The sequence below is a fragment of the Thalassophryne amazonica genome, chromosome 21 (assembly GCF_902500255.1).
Source record: "Thalassophryne amazonica chromosome 21, fThaAma1.1, whole genome shotgun sequence".
NCBI classification, from domain to species: Eukaryota; Metazoa; Chordata; class Actinopteri; order Batrachoidiformes; family Batrachoididae; genus Thalassophryne; species Thalassophryne amazonica.
The window spans coordinates 27,274,865-27,295,975 of record NC_047123.1 but is presented as its reverse complement, the minus strand read 5'-3'; the positions used below and the strand labels follow the sequence as shown (position 1 = coordinate 27,295,975).

Here is a 21,111-nt window from a genome sequence, read left to right as displayed (position 1 = left end):
TCACCTCTGGCAGGCATCCTAGAGGGTGAGTTGAAGAAATAATGAGGGTTGGGCAGATGGCTGGAACAAAATGTGATTTCTTTACTCCCCTCTTGTCCATGGAACTTTTTCACATCACGGTTTGGGCAGCAGGCCAACAAAACAATTAGCAAGTATGGGAATCCCACTACTACTCTCATCCAGAACCCTCCCTCCCTTTCCTCTTTCTCTCTTCCATTCTCTCTTCCTCTCTTCGCAGCTGGACCCTGGACACATAGGCCAAGTTTATTTTCTCCCCGGTGGTCCCTTTGGGGTGGCAGCGAGGCCCCCGCTCCACCGTCGTTGATGTATTAGGTGAGGGTCCTTGAGGAGATGTTGGTGTGATTTTTGTCGACGCTCAATCTTACGTTTCCTGTTAGACTTGGTACTGTCCCATTGGCATGAACATAAACGAGAGCGTGATTAAAGTCGTCCACGTCCCTCCTACAAGTCAAGGCAAAGGTCTCGTGATTAATAAAGCAAAAGAAAAACTTGATTAGGCACTTTTATCCAGGAAACACGTCTGCACTACGGAAACTGAGTGCAATTGCCTCCACGGAGAAAAAGTACTCAAGTCCTTGGTTTAGTTTTTGTTGCTTTATGAGGTCAAACTGGATTTTAAAATAGTCGGAAGAGGTTATTTTTTCGCCCATGTTTGTCTGTTTGTGAACAGCCTGGAGCCCACAATTTTTCAAATATCATTATGATATTTTTACTGAAGACTCATATCCCGATACTCAAGAACTGATTAAATTTTCAAGGTCATAGGTCAAAGATCAAAGCCAGAAAAAAATCTTGGAAAACTGGAAAATTTCCTATCTTTAACATTCATCTCTGTCAAAAAAGATCAAATTACTTTTCTCATTGAGAGCGGATGGTATACTTTACTTGATCTGGATCTGATCCAGATTACAGATTTTGAGGCCATTTAAATTTAACTTTGAAAATCACATTTAATGTATATTTTACATTATATGTTAATCAAATGTGCCCCAATCAGTCTCATATTTCAAAGTGAGGTGTAGACTGACACTCACTATCACCTGACAAAGTTTGATCCAGATCTGATCCAGATTGTGTATTTTATGGACATTTGAATTTAATAATGAAAAGCCCATTTGGTGTACATTTTGCATTATATCTCAATCAAAAGTGCCTTAATCACTCTAATTTTTCAGTTCTGGATTTACCTACACCACCAAAATTGGATGGAGGTTCCAGTTTTATACCTATTTGTCAACTTCCAGTTATCAGACGGAAACCACGTGCCAAAGCAGAGATAACCAATGTTCTGTGAAAATGATAAGAAAAAGAATTCAGAAACTGGAAAAAGTTGAAAGAAAAAAAAAAAAAAACCCTGACAACATCACAAAAAAAACTTCAAGTGCATGAACTAAATACATACTCCTGATATTTGATCACGTCTAATGTAGCTTATGAAAAACCACTTCTCACTCACCTTCAACCACTTACTCCAAATAAGGGTTGAGGCTGGAGCCTATCCCAGCAGTCATAGTGCGTGAGGCGGGGTACACGTATAGACAAACAAACACATTCACACCCGCACGCACACATTACGGACAATTTAAAATTTCCAGTCCACCTAACCTGCATGTCTTTGAATGTGGGAGGAAGCCGGAGCACCCAGAGAGAACCCATGCAAACACGGTGAGAACACGCAAACTCCACACAGAAAGGCAACAGGTGGGAATCGAACCCATGACCTTCTAGCTGTGAGGCAACAGTGCTAACCACTAATCCACTGTATTGCCAACAACCAAAAATTTTGTGGAATTGGAATGGAAACTAGTGTTGGCAGAGGCTTGTGCTCTATGAGTGAGGTGCTCTAGTTATGCTCTGTTTTGCTTCAAATACGCACCAAGTGTATTTCTGATGGATGGCGCATGTGCTATACTTCTAACTGGCCAATCACATGATGTTTTTTTCCTCATCATGCTGCCTGTGTTTCCCTCCTGCTAACAGGTGCTGGACAGGCCTGTAGCCAAAAGGACGAGCGGTCAGAATTGGTTTTTGTTTAACTAACCTGAACTTAAAAAAGTAAAATTAAAAAGCACACAGAGTTATGCTTTTTTACAATATGGCCTATAAATGTGACTGAAGAGTCACTAGCTAGACTTTTATTAAAACCAGTAAAAGTGAGGGACAACCACTGTGTGGACGAGTCACATAGACACAGAGAGAGAGAGAGACTTTATCCTCTGCTGCAACAAAACGAGTGCAAACGGTTGAGTTTTCAGGGATGAAGTGATTCTGAGTTTAAAATGACACGCCTTTGCTTTTATGCTAATAAATCACAATGGGTGTGTATGTGTTTTGGGGAGAGATAGGTTCCAAAAGGCCGTGTGTTTGAGAGCATAAATAACTGTCGGCGTGATGTAAACAAAGCGGTCATAACCCAAGAGAAATACAACAACTCTTCTGGGGTGGGATTAAAGCTCACTGGAACGTTTTTGACAACTGAAAAATCATCTGACGTCTCAAACGGTTGCCCCGGTGACCATTATCATTATGTATAGCCGCAAAACCAGAAAACAGCTATTTAAAGCTGCACTGTGCAGGATTTTGGGATGTTTATTAGCAGAAACGGAATGTAGCATTCATACCCAGCTGTTCATTAATGTATAATTACGTGCAACAATGAATCCATGTGTTCATAATCTTAGAATGAGCCCTTCATATCTATATGGGAGTGGGCCTCGTCAAGGTGGCGGCCATGTTGGTAAAGTAGTCCAAATGCTACATAGTTACTTCACCTTTTGCATTTGACAGCTCAGGTGAAAAAGTGAAGGGAAAAAAAAGAGGGGGATGAGTGTTTACTCCATTATGAACAGTCTACTGGTTGCTAGCGCAGGCTAAAATGTTTGCTAACCCTAATTTTTTTGTAAAATCGAAGCTCATACATATTGCTTATTACAAGAGAAGGCGATGGAAGCACGAATCCTCGTTGATAAAGGAGCGAAAATATGAAGGGAAGTAAAATCACGATGGGTGAGTGCAATCTCAGCACTAGATGGCACTAATTCATACACACTGTAGCTTTAAAGTTCTATTAAAGTCAGTTACAACCAAATTATAAACACCTGTCAACACCTTTCTACTCATTAGTCATTTAAACTGGCCAAGAGATAAACTAAACTGAACTTGTTTAAACTTAATCTTTCAGGTTGGATTTCTTTAAAGGCAAATGTTTGTTTATGTAAAGACGGCAGCGTCCGCCGTTATCTACGAGAGGCTTATCTGACGCTTTCAGATTGTGCCATTCTGACAGAGTGGAGACAAAAAGGTCAGCAGGTCAAAGCGTTGGGCCCACACAGCCCGAAAAAAAAAAGAAGAACAACAATGCATTTAAGATGTAAAAGTAAATATATTTTCTATATACAAGCTCTCTGCACATCAAATTCTCATGTGCACAAACATCGTCTGCTGCAGCTCCAAAACGGGCCTGCATGAGTAAATAAATGCATCTGAAGAGCATCTTTTAAAAAAAAAAGGAAGGGGGGGGGGGTTAAAAGCAGGCAAGCAGTCCATCTTTGAACCAGCAAAGACCATCAGCAACAGAATGCATTTAAATAAAATTCAGTCTATATTTTTTTTAAAAATGGGAATGAAGGAGAAGGGAAGCACCTCCCACCTCCTCTGCTGGATTCCCGCTTCAACATCTGCAAAGATGAGACGTGCATCTGTGTCCTTCTGAAAACAGCTTTTTAAAAAATCAAAAAACAACTTGGTAATTCATTGTTCTTATGTATAAAAACAAAAAGTGGCGAAGGCGTCCGTGTGGTTGCATCAGGAAGCTGTCGTCCCACATAACCTCGTCGTGCTCAACATCTCCTTCAGATCGTTTTCCGGCTTACCTGCGACCATGAAAGGCCACGTCTGTGGAGCGAAATACAACCAATAATAAATACAAACATACTAATACAGTATATGAATATTAACCATGTAAAAGTTTTGCACCACTCAGTTTGACTGTTACATGTTTGAATTTGTAATTACAGAGCAATTAGAAAAAAAATAGTTAATCTTTAAAACTACATTTTTTTAGGTGACATCATACACACAAAGCCTTTTAGGTTGTTTCCCACAATTTGAAATCATTTGTTTCAGTTGATTCCACAATTTCTATATTAAAATAAATTAATGCATAAATAAAAACATCCAAACAAATGGCTTCATTCGGTAACATAGAAATTGAATTAAGTTTATCCAACTAAGGAGGGTGATGTTACGTTGGATAAAATAATTTAATTTGTATGTTACCAAATGAAGCAATTTGTTTGCTTGGTCCTACAATTAAAAAAAATAAAAGAAAACAACAACAACAAAAGTACAGAAATGAGTTCAATTGGTAACACCCAAAATAAAGTTTTTTTTCAAACAAAATGAACTAGTTCACATCAAGAATGTGTTTAGTTAACTTGGATAAATCTAATTACTTTGTATGTTACCAATTAAGACTTTTTTTTGTTCTTTTTTGAAGAGCATTTTTTTTCAACATGTTTCTGTATAATTGTATCATTATGCCTTTATGTTGCCATGTACCAGCAGCCACTTACCAAAAAAAAAAAAAAAAAAAATTGTTTTACTTTGTAACTCTACAGTTTACTAAGAATTAATTTATACAATGACATGGATCAATAACTTTAAAAAAAAATCGCATTTTTTTTTTTGATTGGGGTTGCAAAATGGATTTTACGAATACGTCAACTGATTATTATGTTGGACAGTTTGCGTGTTTTAGACTGATATCAAATTGCACAATTTTTCATTCAGTGGTTAAAATTATTTAACTTTCTGCATATATATAATTATTTAACTGTTATAAGGTTTTCTCAAGTTTTTGGGCTCATCGTAACTGATCTTCACAGTGCGCAATTTTTTTCGAATCAACATTTTGGCCACAATTTACGCAGCAGATTCACAGTTTGTCTGCACGATCAATTCAGTGAAAAATGATTAATGTGATATGAAGCGGCTGTGATAAATGATAAATGTCTCACCAGGTTGACGGGGTGAATATATCCGTTTTCGTACTTGTCGCTGGCCAGGATCTGCCGGAGATGCGCAATGTAGCTGGACGCCAGGCGCAGAGTGTCCAGTTTGGACAGTTTGGTGTCCGGAGGCACCCAGGGCAACGAGGTCTTCAACCGGGAGAAGGCTTTGGACAGCACGCGCATCCTGGCTCTCTCCCGCGCGTTGGCCGCGTTCCTCTGCACCTGCTTGCCCTCGTGCGCTGCGGACACACCTTTAGGCGCCGCTTTGCGCGCCGCGCTCCTCCTCTTCTTGGCCGGCGCGCCCCTGCGCTCCCCGTCGGCCGCGGAGGCGCCCTCGCAGTTGGAGCTCTCCTCGGTGCTCTCGTTGGAGTCTTTGGCGGCGGAGCCGAACTTCAGGATGCCGTCCAGGAGCTCGTCGTCGACATCGCTGAGGGACCCGGTGGACATGGTGCACCCTGGGAGCGGGTTCGGAGCGTGCGCAAAGACGCGCTTTGGTAATTTGTTCATGAACGTGCAAGTGTGCGTGGTCAGACTTTTTTATGTGCGCGAACGCAGGGGGGCGTTACCTCCTGCTGGGAGGAGACAGCGCTGCATGGGGGTCGAGGGGGTCCCAAATACAAATACGCACTACTACTTCTTTTTTGTACCCCAATTAAAAAAGCTCTTTTGTGATATAATTAAATTGATGATTTTTAAAAATGATTTGTTGAACTTATCATTGCTGTCAGAAGAGTCATAATTTAATGACACATGATTCAAAAACACAAATTTGCAGATAATATGCAACGTCTTGATGCACAAATCTGAGGAAAGGTACAGAAACATTCCTGCTGCTTTGAAGGTCCCATTGAGCACAGTGGCCTCCATCATCCATAAATAGAAGATGTTCTCATACACCAGGACTCCTCCTACAGCTGATCCCCGTCTCAACTGAGTGATCTGTGGAGAAGGGCCTTAGTCAGAGAGGTCACCAAGAACCTGATGGTCACTCTGTCAGAGCTCCAGCATTCCTCTGTGGAGAGAGGAGAACTTTCCAGAAGGAAAACCATCTCTGCAGCAAACCCACCAATCAGGCCTGTATGGTAGAGTGGCCAGATGAAAGTCACTCCTTAGTGAAAGGCACATGGAAGCCCACCTGGAGTTTGACAAAAGGCACCTGAAGGACTCTCAGACCATAAAAAACAAAATTTTCTAGTCTGATGAGACAAAGATTGAACTCTTTGGCGTGACTGTCAAACGCCATGTTTGGAGGAAACCAGGCAGCATCCCTACAGTGAAGCATGGTGGTGGCAGCATCATGCTGTGGGGATGTTTTTCAGCAGCAGGAACTGGGAGACTCGTTAGGATTGAGGGAAAGATGAATGCTGCAATGTACAGAGACATCCTGGATGAAAACCTGCTCCAGAGCGCTCTTGACCTCACACTGGGGTGACGGTTCATCTTTCAGCAGGACAAGTGGCTTTAGGACAACTCTGTGAATGTCCTCAAGTGGCCCAGTCAGAGCCCAGACCTGAATCCGATTGAACGTCTTTGGAGAGATCTGAAAATGTCTGTGCACCGATGCTCCCCATCCAACCTGATGGAGCTGGAGAGGTGCTGCAAAGAGGAATGGACAAAACTGTCCAAAGATAGCTGCACCAAGCTTCAAGAAGAGTTGAGGCTGTAATTGCTGCCAAAGGTGAATCAACAAAGTCTTGAGCAAAGGGTGTGAATAAATGTACAAAAAAAAATAAAAAATAAAAAAAATAAACTTTTTCATGTTGTTATGGGGTGTTGTGAGTACAATTTTGAGGGAAAAAATTAATTTGATCCTCCATTTCACAAAAATGAGGGTTCTGACTTGTTAACAGTGTATAAGGGAGCACCCACTGCTTTTTTCTTCAGTCCTTCAGCCATGCTGCAAAATGTGAAAGATGCATGTCCCTTTTAGGCTACTGTATCAAAATGACTTTGCAACATGCCAGCCTCCATGAGGGAAGCCCGCATCCATAAATTCTACACACGGTAGCTTTTAGTTCATTAATTATTTTTGCAGAAAAACTGATAAAAATGCAACATAATGTAACATCTTGTTGTGATAAGGGGGAATTAAAAGCAAAACCTTGGATCTATCCCTGATCTCAAAACTTGACCAATAAAATTTTTTTGAAAAATTGCTTTATGACATCACAAAGCTACAGCCACAGGCCCTCTACTGTCTATGTGTTGGTTTGTGGAAATAAGCATAGATTTTGGTATCATCCATTGCTGGAGGTTTAAGTGCCCTTTTAGTGAGTATTTTATTTTTACCCTGGCAAAGCGGTGACAGCAGGGTATTGTTTTCACTGGTGTGTGTGAGTTTGAGAGCATTTGTAAAAGATAACTCAGGAACTGTTGGATGGATTTCCATCAGCCTTGGTGGGAATATTCCTTGTATAGATATCGATGGGTGATTACATTTTAAAGTGGCTTGGTCAAAGGCCAAGGAAAACATGGTCCAAAACACCGTTTTTATATATCTCAACAACCAAGAAGATTAGACGGATGATGCAAAGCATATATACCTGTAGATTGGCAAAATATTTATGATTGATTGGTATGAATGACTTCATAAAAACACACTGATAATCATGCATATTATCATTTTAACTATACTAGATGAAGTATTTGGCTGTTTTTAACCAATTATGACTAAAAGCACAAGTCAGTATGCACAGACGCTGCTTATGAAAGCCGATCAAACAATTAAAAAAACCCCACAAATCTCTGAAACAACAGAACAAAATCACAATGGTTCAAATCTTAACAAAGGCCATTTTATAACTTTCAGCAGATTTTACCACTTAACAGGATAAAATGTGAGGATAAAGGGGGGTGTCACATCTCAAATGGCGAACTGGCGCCTTGGTCCCCTCTGATGTAATGGATACCCGGCACCCACAATCCCCTGTTTGGCCTTCCACATCATTCCACACCGATGCTCTGTCCCCTTAGCCCCAAGTCTTAATAACAAGCTCTCTAGCGCAGCTGGACGCGGAAATCGCAGGGCCGTACCGATGGACACGTCATGACTGAAAACCCCAACCGGATGAATTTTTGCAACTTATTCGTTTTGGTTTGATTGATCAATTCTGCTTGAAACGCTAGATTCTTGGTGTGTTTGCAAGCTATGTTTTTGCACAGCTGAGGCGTGTGCCAGAATAAGAGGTGTGTCTCCAGAGAGCTGACCTTTAACCCTGTTAGTTCGGGTGTCACAGGACGGATAAACAGGCACCAACACTGCATTTAAGAATAACAAAGTAAAAAAAAATCGTCTTGAAAAGAAGGGAGGAAGCAACGCTGAACTCAGTTTGGAAGAGGAAAAGAGATAGTACCTTTCAGATAGAAAGAGAAGAGAGGCGGGGGACGGAGAGGGAGGAACGCAAAGAAGGAAGGGGCTTAATCTCCTGGGTGGGCTCGAAATCAAAGCACTCAGTGGAAAAGAAATAATAGAGTTTGTTAGATTGATGATCACCTCGAAGATTCATGGATCCACCGGACAGAGAGAGTGAGGAAGACGGACTAAAATAGCTCACAGAGACGAGTCGCACTGTTCTATGCGTCTGTAAAACACAGACTCCGAATTCAATCATAACTGTCTTTTTATACTTGAAAAAGCGTCAGTTTTTCAATCCTCAGTTGTAGATGCATAATACAGGAAAAGCTCAGTGTCAAAGTGTCCTTGAGCAAGACACTGCGTACCCCAAAGGGGCATTGCCGTCACACATCCACCTTACATGAATGCAGGAAAAGCATAGAAAGGAACAAGAAGTGTCACAAGACAAAAATATTAATAATGAAAAGTGGATCACAAGGATGAGAAAGTTGTCACGTTTGCCTGACCGTATGCTTGTGTGGTGTGGCCTTGTCCATGACGATAAGGCTCGATTTATAAATGCTTCAAATCTAATGTTAGAAGTACTTTTCCAGTTGTTAGGGTTCTTAACGCTGAGGCACCTGTTCGCTGGATCAAACTCGTCCCTTACAATGTCAGGAGTCTGAGTCTCCCTCAGTAAGCGCTTGTTTGACACATTCCAATGGTGCCTAAAGATCCTCCAAGGAAATAAGGTCCCAAAGGCATCCAGTTGTCATCTTTGTTCACTAGTTAGCATTCAGGTTTCACAATTATACTAAGACAGGAAGCACCTGGACCCTACAACTTGGACCTTCAGTCTCCTGATTTGTGCAGGAACCTAATGGCTGTGTCTAGTTGGTCAATGAAACCCTGGATATTGTCTCAACCCAGGAGAACCAGAAAGCAGTAAGCCTTTCCTTGCCAGCAAAGTTGCCAGACTCCACACCCCTACCCAACAGCCAGTCCAAGCAAACACTAAAAAACATAGGACCAAGAACGCATCCTTGATGAACGCTAGAATTACCAAGGAAGAATTCACAGCACGCTGTGAGTGCTGTGTATAGACCAGCTATGATTTCCAGAAGACCTGCTGAATATGGTTCTTTCCAACCACACTTGATGGGTTTTCTCATCTTAGAGTGTAGTATGTCAAACATACTACACACATGGACATTTCCCTCAAACACTGTTCGACAGTTCTTGTGCGATTTTGCTTGGATGATGTATGTCGCGATGTAAGAGCTGGATTTTCCTCCACCTGATGCCGATCACCATTAAGGAGAGAATTGCGGTAGGCTAATGTGGAGACAATTCTGAATTCCAAATCTAACTGGTAAACTGTGAGCATTCATGAAAGTTTTTCAGTGAGCCGTTGCCCTCTCAGAGCCACGGTCACATACTCGGTGACATGATGTAACAGGTGGAGAGGGGAAGTGAGAACAACTGAAACGGAGGGAAAAAAAGAGCAGACCATTGCAGTTAAGGAGGGGCATTCTGCTAATTAGCCGGTTTGGGGTCAGAGGTTAGGCTGTTTGTGTGATGTCACGATGAAGGGAAGGGTTCCAGATGTTGTGTGCAGGGCCACCGAGTGGGGACACCTGATCCTGATGGTCATTACCACTTCACTCTCTCACACACACCTTTGTGAAATGTTTTAAATCATGCGTTTGGAAGCAGGAAGCAAACCTGTGTGAAAAACTATAGAATGATAAAGATTCAGGCACTGTTCACACTCATTATTGAAATGACCCAAATCATCTTGTCTTTTTGTTAAGTTGCCGAAATGTTACATGGGGGGGGGGGGGGGGGGGGGGAACCTGGGTGGGATGAATGAAGCCTGAACACACCCCCATCTCAGAGTTACCCAACAAGCTAAAGCTAACAGACTCTTCTGGTTTGGGTGTTTTAATAAAGCATACAGTTTGTGGACTGGGCGGGTGATCTTCACAATGAGTGGGTTGGGTGTGGGTATTAATTATGACTAGCTTATTGCCTCAGTGACCGTTGAGTGTTTAGGGTTAGTTTGGAGTGGAGCTAGCATCAGCTGAGCTTTAATATCTGCTAACACATGGCTAATGGCGCTAACATAACAAATTAAATAACTCGAAAATTACACTTGATGGAAATACTGGAGCACAGACTTCTTAGATGAGCCTTTTGAACAATGAGCCACACAACAAGCCAAATTATTACAGATATTTGAAATAAAATGCTCAAAAAGTACAGGCACAGTCAGTCCAAAGCAACCATACCCCATTAAACGTCCTAAACGTCTAAACTAAAGAGGGACACCCTCCCCCAAAAAGAAAAGTTGTCATTGAGGAGGAAACTAGAGAGACCTATTTATTTATTTCTTGCAAGGCTGTAAACGTGTTTATTTCAGCTCTAAATTTAGACATTTTAACATGGGCTTCTATGGCAATGTGTGTATGAAAGTGTGACTGACAAGTAGCATAACATTTTAAGATGAAAATCTAAATATGAAGTGTTAAAAGAAACAAGTTTGAGAAACAGAAATCTTGAATTAGTTGTAAGGTGACAAAAAAAAAAAAAAAATCATCAATCTACTTCGAAGCACTCCAGTTCCTTGTCCCTTATCGCATATTCAAATGGATTTCTGCTTCATCTCAAGCACCTCTTAAAAAAGAAGAAAAGTCAAAGTATAAGAAAGGCTGCACAAAGTGCAGAACAAAGGGGAGTAAGAAAGCTACAAAAAAGGATGCGGCAGTCACACTGGGCTGTAAGAGAGAAAAATGAAGATGTTTATGGGAGTGAATTTTCATATTATATTTAAAAACATAGCAGTCCTTTGATTTTCAGTGACAGGAACATCCGGAGGGAGGCCAAGGAGGGATTCTCCAGAGTAAGACTGATATTCTGTCATGGTAAATGGCGATGGACCTGGAAGTCTTGTCCTTAGAGTGTGAGGGAGTTGGAGCATATTTTTTGGGGCTTTAAGATGCACACATGCATAATGTGTATGACAGATGTTCAACAAGGAAATCGTGATAGTGTTTAGAATGTTTTGTGGACTGTTAAAAGGTCAGGTCTTAATGCTGCACGTTACCAGGTATACCACAAACGTAGCCTCTATCCAGCACAGCCAGGGGAATATGTGGACATCTCCTTGGACTTTTCCATTTGTTCAACTGAGGTACCTGCATGGGGATCATATAATCTCGAGAAATGTACCACATGATTAAAATGTCGTAGCTGAACGTCCCTCATGCACCTGGTACTTGTCATCTGGGTGTCAAAATCCAACCTCTTTTCCACGTCGTGACACCTGGGTAGCAGATGAAGTCGGGGATTGCCTGTCGGGTGAAATGCAGTGGAGACCTTTTGTGCCCCGTGGCTGCTACGGTAACCATGAATGGCCAGCAGGAACCCTGAACACAAGACGGCTAATGGGGCTCTGGTGAATCAAGAAGTCCTCAATGGCAGATCAGGCGGAGGAGGTGATGGCTTCTAACTCAACGGCTCTGAAGGCGGATGAAGACTGCAATGTCTGGGATTTTCCAGCCCTTGGACCAGGCTGATGATCTGTCAAGGACCGTATGTTTGTCAGCATGCAACAGCATTCCTACATTAAGCAATCCCAGCAGGACCCTGGATGTTTGTGCCCAACATCTCTTCCGGGAATTGATCAAGAGATGATCTTCCTCGCCAGTGAAGGAATTCCACGATGTTTCGTCATTTCAGTTTCCCTAATTAACAGGTTAACACAGTCATTCCAACAGTATGCAAGGATCATCTGAAGAGACCTAGTACCAAAGACACTGGCTTCTCAAGTACTGCAGTCAGTCCACCAGGCATAGCGACGTTGTGTCAATATTGTTTTTTGGTCGTACTGTGTCATGGGAGCTTCTGAACTGCCCTTAGTCTGACCCGTCACCTAGGACCTGTTTGCCTTGGGAGACCCTACAAGGGGCACAAAGCCCCCGACAACATAGCTCCTAGGATCATCCGGGTACGCAAACTCCCCCACCACAATAAAGTGGCAGCTAGAGGGGGATCGGGAGGCCTGGGTGGCTTTGCTTGAGCTGCTGCCTCTGCAACCCGACTCTGGATAAAGCGGAAGAAAATGGATGGATGGATGGATGGATGGATGGATGGATGGATGGATGGATGGATGGATGGATGGATGGATGGATGGATGGATGGATGGATGGATGGATGGATGGATGGATGGATGGATGGATGGATGGTCGTACTATGTTGTGATATTAATCAACATAAAGTCAACATTTCTCTGATGTCATATCCCGATGTTGTACCGACATCGGGATATGACATTGGTACAACATTGGAATGTGGAAGGTTCCTGACCTTATTTTCACCTTTAAAAAAAATTTCTGTCAGAAACCCATCAGCATGCACTAATTTCACAACATCACAACATCATCTGCAAATGATGGTTTAAAATGGCAGACTTGCAACTAGAGAATCCTCACTTGGATTCCCAGTCAGACAAGAAAATCATTAAGGTTCCTTGGCAAAGGTCCTTAATCCTCAAGTTATTCCTGGTGTGTAGTTGAGCAACTTCCATGGCAGCATGCTGACATCTGCGTGTGTGTGTTGGGGAGGGTGGGGGCGTCTGTCTGCATAAGGTGGAAAAACACTCTAGAAATGCAGTTCATTTAAGATGAATTAAACTTCAGTAAACTTTTCCTCACCAAAAAAGTTGCTGAAGTCTACAACACTTCAAAACAGTCCATGTAAGCACTGAACAGAGTAGAAACCGGAACACATCCCTGATGAACGCCAGGAATCAATGGGAGAAAGTCAGACTCTGCTCCCACTTAAAGGCCTTTCCAGGTTTTCCCGAGGTTGGTGTCATCCCCAAGGCATCAAATTGTGACATGTGTAGGTATTCCATGTGGGTGAGAATTGTGACAATTTCATCATAATGACTGTCAGTTTTATGGTGGATGTGGACCACAACATCTTCTGCGTTTGTCCACTTTTGCATACTATATGGAACCTGTGTATTAATCTTTGAGATTTTTCCATTCTTTTCTGCAGGGAAAATGATATATATATATATACATATATAAAATGCACATTCCTGTTTGCATTTGAAATGTACAACCCCTGGAAAAAATTATGGAATCACCGGCCCTCGGAGGGATGTTCCATTCAGTTGTTTAATTTTGTAGAAAAAAAGCAGATCACAGACATGACACAAAACTAAAGTCATTTTAAATGGCAACTTTCTGGCTTTAAGAAACACTATAAGAAATCAAGAAAAAAGATTGTGGCAGTCAGTAACGGTACTTTTTTAGACCAAGCAGAGGAAAAAAATAATGATATGGAATCACTCAATTCTGAGGAAAAAATTATGGAATCACCCTGTAAATTTTTCATCCTAAAACTAACACCTGCATCATATCAGATCTGCTCGTTAGTCTGCATCTAAAAAGGAGTGAACACACCTTGGAGAGCTGTTGCACCAAGTGGACTGACATGAATCATGGCTCCAACACGAGAGATGTCAATTGAAACAAAGGAGAGGATTATCAAACTCTTAAAAGAGAGTAAATCATCACGCAATGTTGCAAAAGATGTCGGTTGTTCACAGTCAGCTGTGTCTAAACTCTGGACCAAATACAAACAACATGGGAAGGTTGTTAAAGGCAAACATACTGGTAGACCAAGGAAGACATCAAAGCGTCAAGACAGAAAACTTAAAGCAATATGTCTCAAAAATCGAAAAATGTACAACAAAACAAATGAGGAACGAATGGGAGGAAACTGGAGTCAACGTCTGTGACCGAACTGTAAGAAACCGCCTAAAGGAAATGGGATTTACATACAGAAAAGCTAAATGACAGGCATCATTAACACCTAAACAGAAAAAACAAGGTTACAATGGGCTAAGGACAAGCAATCGTGGACTGTGGATGACTGGATGAAGTCATATCAGTGATGAATCTCGAATCTGCATTGGGCAGGTGATGATGCTGGAACTTTTGTTTGGTGCCTTTCCAATGAGATTTATAAGATGACTGCCTGAAGAGAACATGTAAATTTCCACAGTCATTGATGACTATGGGGCTGCATGTCAGGTAAAGGCACTGGGGAGATGGCTGTCATTACATCATCCATAAATGCACAAGTTTACGTGATATTTTGGACAATTGAAAGGATGTTTGGGGATGATGAAATAATTTTTCAAGATGATAATGCATCTTGCCATAGAGCAACAACTGTGAAAACATTCCTTGCAAAAGACCACATAGGGTCAATGTCAATGAGCAGATCTGATTTGCTGCAGGTGTTAGTTTGGGGGATGAAAATTTACAGGGTGATTCATAATTTTTCCTCAGAATTGAGTGATTCCATATTTTTTTCCCTCTGCTTGGTCTAAAAAGTAACGTTACTGACTGCCACAATCTTTTTTTCCTGCTTTCTTATAGTGTTTCTTAAGCCAGAAAGTTGCCATTTGAAATGACTTTAGTTTTGTGTCATGTCTGTGATCGCTTTTTTTTCTACAAAATTAAACAACGACTGAACATCCTCTGAGGCCGGTGATCCATAATTTTTGCCCGGGGTTGTACAACATGCACTTTGGCATGGGACACACATACACACACCGTTACTTAAGTTGTACAGCCTTGGCTGAATGCTCAAAGTGGGCCTGTCGGAAAGTCAGAGAGACATGATGCAGCTTGCCGCCTGAGTGTGTCTGTTTGTGCGTGCACGTGCTCTGTAGTGCGCCCCTTTGCTGCATGATCCTAACGGTGACCATGCGACCTGGTGCGCTGATGCATGGATCACTGCAGGGGTGTGTTTTTTGCAGCGGCGTGTGACACGCTCGCTCGGCTCAGAGGCGGAGGTCTGTGTCTGTCACCGTGATGGAGGTTCCAGATCATAATGAGGTCAGAGGGAACTGTATATCGTTTAGTCTCTGATCATCAAATGCCCACACTCCAACAACCTCCGCCTTGCTTCTGCATTTATGCACAAAATTCAGTTAAAGTCCAAGAAGGGTCAAAAATAAAAGGATGGGTAGCTTAATTTCTAAAAGAAAGCCTGGCAGCCACTGACATTCAACCTGTACTTTAATCTGTCTACACAAAATGTCGTTATCCTCTTCACACTATGGAAGCCAGAGATAAGCATCCGAACATCAGGTTAATACATTTGGGTTGTATTCAAATTCCTTAACCTTGGTCTTTTGCTAACATAAATTCTTTGTAGTGAATTTTCAAGGTCAATCTCACTACAAACAAGTTGGTTAAAAAAAAAAAAAAATCTGAAGGACCTTGAGAAGTAGGCCAGACAGACCTTAGCCCCCAGTGAGTGACCTTTGGCACCATCTGACCTTTGCTTGGGCACTTCAGAACAGACTACATATTTGCGCCAAGTTGTTGGACCATCAAAGTGAAACGTAAAATTAATTTATTTGACGTTTGACCCAATGACCTTTTACCGAAGCTAACCCTTTAAGGGTAATTCCAGTCTTGACTTTCATCCACATAACAAGTTTGGTGGACATCAGGCCAAGGACCTGGGAGGAACAAACAGACCAACATTTCTCAAAGTATATTATGATGTCATAAAGTCACAATCAATTCAAAGATGGCCAGTTAACTACGAATGAGAATAATTTGAATAAGATTTCAAATTGTTGATACAGTACCTCTCACAGCTGTAACAGCTGATGTTTGTGGTTTTGTCTTCTCAACACTGAACAACTGATCAGATTATCTGAACATGTACTTTAATCGTGCAGATTTCAACTCAGAAGAGATAAAGAGGCTACATTGTAGATTCAAAACAAATATCGGTGTCATTTGTGGCGATCTGAGTAAATGAATAAAATACCACGTCAGCGTTATCGGCGCACACACCTAATTATTAGTGTGTGGACTGTGGCTGGTATTATTCACACCTTATTAGTCAGGCTGTTGTTAACATGAAGGTGTGAGGATGGAAGCGGGATGATAACACGCCGCGCTCTTATTTGTTGCATCAAGTTCTGCGCTTTGATCTCTTTATCCTCGTTTCTCAGGGGAGAACATCAGGTTGTGACGGCGTGTATGTGTGTGTGATAACCCCTTTAACATCAAGCACAGACATTTCTGATCCAATCCAGTAAGCAGACTGAAGTGTATTTATCGGCGTTGTTCCAGTTTGGTGTTCTTTAGAGTGAAAATCCTTCTTCTGTGCTGCTCCACCATGTAGACTCACAACAGGTGACGCAACAGACAAAAGCTGCATTATGCCCAACTTCTCCAACTGCATCCACTGAGACCTATAAACTCTGTGGTGTCTTGGTGGCTTCCCTCATTAGTCTCCTTCTTCTATGGTCAACTCAATTTTCAATTCAATTTACTTTTATAGCGCAAACCACAATACAAGGCAGTTTACAAGGGTAACGTCGAACCTAACCAACACCCTGAACAAGCATGTCGGCACAGTGGTAAAGGAAAAACCCCCCTCGTGCACTTTAAGGAAGAAACCTAAAGCAGACCAGACTCCGGGGGGTGGCCCACTGCTTTGGCCATACTAACAATAACAATGACCAAACAAGAGCAATCTGAGATTTCTGACATCCACCAATCCAGATCTGGATCACCTCCAAAATTCAGTGGAGTCTTCCATGCCCTAAATTTGGTGAGAATCTGTGAAGTAGTTTTGATGTAATCCTTCAAAGCCTATATAAAGTGAAATCTTGATCCAGAATCCAGATCCGGATCCAGATCACCTCCAAAATTTCATGGAGTCTTCCATGGCTTAATATCTATCCGTGGTGAAAATTTTGTCAAAATCCATGCAGTAGTTTTGACGTAATCCTGCTAAAGACAGACAAAATAAATAAATAAACACAGATGATTTTGTTACATTGTGGATGTAATAAACAAAGTAGAATAAGGAATTTTCAAACATGCATAACAAGAACAGCAATAAAGTCTGGATACAGACCTTCAGCAGTTGTCATCTAAAAATCTTCCCCAGATGGTGAAGCGCTTGCTCCATTATTAGTAACAAAATTAAGATGGAGAGGGGAAAAATAGTTTGATATAACAAAAATATTTAATTCATATGAAAGAGAGAACAGATGGGTTTTAATCTGGATTTAAAGGACTCCTAAGAATCAGAGTGTTTTTATCTCAGCAGGCAGATTGTTCCACAGAACAAGTTCACGGTAAGAGAAATCTCTCTGGCCTGCTGACTTATTTTTCACCTTTGGAATACACAGTAATCCTGCCTAAATCTTCACTGACATATCAAGATTGGTAGAAATGAGCTAAAAGACCTGGGAGGAGTTGCCCATCAACTAGACAAGGAGACCCGACCTTGACCCCAGTGACTGACCTTTAACAAATTCATGCTTGATGGGTAATTTCAAATACTAGGGGAGCTACGACCACTACCTTTCCACCCCCCCCCCACCCCCCCCAGTACTAAACCAATCCAACTTTTTTAGGTTCCTTAGATGACCTCAAAACACAATCAGGATGTTCCCAAAAATTAAAACTGGCCTCAAGCCAATTATCCAAGATGGCGTCCAAGATGGCTGCCAATTTTTTATTTTTTTTTTTCACTTAAGGGTGATTCTTTAACTACGGGCACTATTGGTCTTGTAAATGTAATTTCCACCACACCATTGCCTTACAATATAAAGCGCCTTGGGGCAACTGTTTGTTGTGATTTGGCGCTATATACATGTGCTCTGATGTCACTGTTATCTCCATAGAAACTACCCAAACAATCTTTCATACAAACTGTTTAAAGGGACATTACAGTGTTGTGGTGGAAATTACGGCAATAGTGTGGGACAACTACATTTTGTTTAAAAAAATCACAACAGTTGTATGACATTGAATCCCCCAATTATGTTTTGATTATTTTACTGATATTTTATTCAGAGATATTTTAAAACATTAGAAAAAACGTTTCTTTACCATTCATTTTTATCATTGAAGATCAAACGTCTGGGTGTGGGACAAGCACAAAACGGTAATATTTGCATATAATGATGCTGAAAAAAGGTGAAAAAGTCATCATAGACTACTAGAACAAATTTCTTAACACACTTTCATTGTAAAGATAAATATAAAAGTGTGAAATGTCCCCTATTTTCTGTTTTTCATACAATATGATCAAAGGACATAATAAGTGCCCGTAGTCTAAGAATCACCCTTAAACACCAATGATTTCTCTCATTATTAAGTCTATTGTTTGTTCCTACCATGTATTTTAATGATAAGGGTCTACTGGCGGCCATTTTGGACACCATTTTGAAACTTAAACCCATGAATGAGTTTAGTTTAGGCACAAATGAGTTTGCTGTGACCTGCAATGGTCTTCCCATTAAATCTCTGTGATATGTAAGTTGTTTATATGTTGTGTAAAGGTGTTTTAGTGGAAAAAAAAAAAATGTATTTTGGCAGCCATCTTGGATAACTGGCTTGAGGCCAGTTTTTATTTTTGGGAACATCCTGATTGTGTTTTGGGGTCATCTAAGGAACCTAAAAGAGTAAAACAATTGGTTTGGTTTAGTCCTAAGGGGGGGGGGGGGGGGTGCAAAGGTAGTGGTCGTAGCTCCCCTAGTAAGAAGTTACCTTCATATGAATGCCAAATTTTGTGCAAATCTGAGTGAAAAACATAAATGTTGCCCTTTGACTCCAGTGTCCTTGACTGCAATCATTGACCTTTAGGAAATTTGATGTTGCTGGGGAAATTCTAGAGCCCATCTTCAGACATCTGCCAAGTTTGGTGGCCTTTGACCCTGATGACCTTGGCATTTGCCAAAACAAACCCTTTAAGGGTAATCCTGGGGTTGACCATTATCTGTATACTAATACGTTTGGTAGAAATTGACCAAAGAACCTGGGAGAAGCTGGAGAGGAAGCAGAAGAACTAATTGACCTTTGTCCCCAATGACCTTGACTTTTGCTGAAAGAAAGCCCCGAAGGGCAATTCTGGTTTCTGAAATTCATATATATATATATATATATATATATATATATATATATATATATATATATATATATTGCAGTCATCAGAACAGTGGTGGATCTTGTAGGAGCTTTGAGAGATGAATTCATTCTCAGGCGTTCTTCAGTCTTCAGATGAAATGATCTCATCCCATCATATCTCCTCTGACTCTGCGGTCCAGTTAGCTAATCATCCACATTCACTGATACGTGCACGTGGTTATCTATAATCCTCTGTGGCATTCAGCGGTGATTACTGTAACTCACGGCGCAGAGACAGAACATTATCAGACGTCAGGAAGGGTGATAGGAGCCAAAGACTCTGCGCTATACGTAGCCGGCTCTGAGCGATGCGGTTTTACATTCACATGTTTCCTCGCGTCTCTGTGGAGGAGGGAGTCAGCCTGCTCTTATCCGCACGAACAAACTCCAGGCTCAAATACGTTACACCCACATAACCTGCCGATATCTCCGGATGAAGCATTCGGAACTGCTGATAGCTGCCGATGTGTTGAGTAGCTGATACCTCGGCCTTCCTGGGTAAGGTCATGAGGCAGATCCCGTCTTGTATTCCAGTCTGCAATCCAGGCTCCACAGGGGCCGTCACTCCCACTGAGGAGAGGACTGAGGCTCCACCTGAAATACTCCCACTGACACTCCCCCGTGGAGAGGACCTGCACAGGGCGGAAACTTGGTATGTCAGGTTTCCAAACCTACCCTTTAAAAGTTCATTTTGGCAAAGATCAAGGCAAAGGACTTTGATTTTCAACCCGATTTGGACCAAATGCGGCACATACAGAATTGGCCTGGCAACATTAGCTAGAGGTCAATCATTTGGGTGAAGGTCAAGATCACAGGGTCAACTATCCAGTTGCCATAACCCTTAAAGTCTTCATGTCCATGGGGAATATTGAGTATAATAAATTTCTGAAGGCTGTTTTAACACAAACATCAGATGCCTTTGATTGAATTTAGAAGCAAAAACATGGATTATAGCAAATACAAACTGCTGGATGTTTAAAGGTGCGTTCACATTTGCATGATCTTTCACTCTGTTTTGCTTCTATTGCTAAACATTATTAGCATTTCCATGTCATCAGCCTAATATAAGCTAAATAGCTCATGGCTAACTCTTACAGTGTTTAGCAGTGGAAGTAAAGCAGAGTGCAAGATCGCGCTAATGTGAACGCACCTTTTAATAGTTTGATATGTCAGTCAGTTTTCTTTGGCTAAAATCCATGTTTTCGCTTCATTTGTTTATTTAACTGATGTTGGCATGCTAAACCTTTTTGAGAACCTCCATGTTTATGCTACGTCATATTAAAATATCAGCTTTCTAGGTCTGTATTTCAGGGTTTTTGAGCTAAAACACTAAGCTAAAGCTATATTCATGCAACAGTTAGAGCACCGCGCTCGTAGAATGCAAACTTCCGCCAACACTACTTTTCAGTTCTGCAAATTTTTACCAAGTCAAAGCCCTGTTAGAAGTGACTTGATATAAGCTAAAATATAATACAAAAATAGATCAAAAGGGCTTTTCAATGTTAAAATCAAATATCTGCTAAATCTGCAATGTACGCAATATCCACAATAGTAAATGCATAGTAATCACATTGGTGCCAAAAGAGCAGGGGTGGTGGCCAAGTGGTTAACGCACTTGGTTTCAGTGCAGAAGGTTCCGGGTTCAAATCCCACCCCTGTCACATTTCTCCATGTAATGTGGAGTTGCGTCAGGAAGGGCATCTGGCGTAAAACC

General features: G+C 41.4%; 1 protein-coding gene across 1 annotated transcript; it reads right to left on the bottom strand.

Moving 5' to 3' along the window:
• Window positions 1-3,539: 3,539 nt before the first annotated feature.
• Window positions 3,540-5,513, bottom strand: tcf21 (transcription factor 21). The gene is made up of 2 exons (XM_034162145.1): window positions 5,040-5,513; window positions 3,540-3,915 (listed from the first exon to the last, which is right to left on the bottom strand). The coding sequence occupies exons 1-2, from the start codon at window positions 5,478-5,480 to the stop codon at window positions 3,826-3,828; spliced, it is 531 nt and encodes a 176-aa protein (XP_034018036.1). The 5' UTR covers window positions 5,481-5,513; the 3' UTR covers window positions 3,540-3,825.
• Window positions 5,514-21,111: the final 15,598 nt, after the last annotated feature.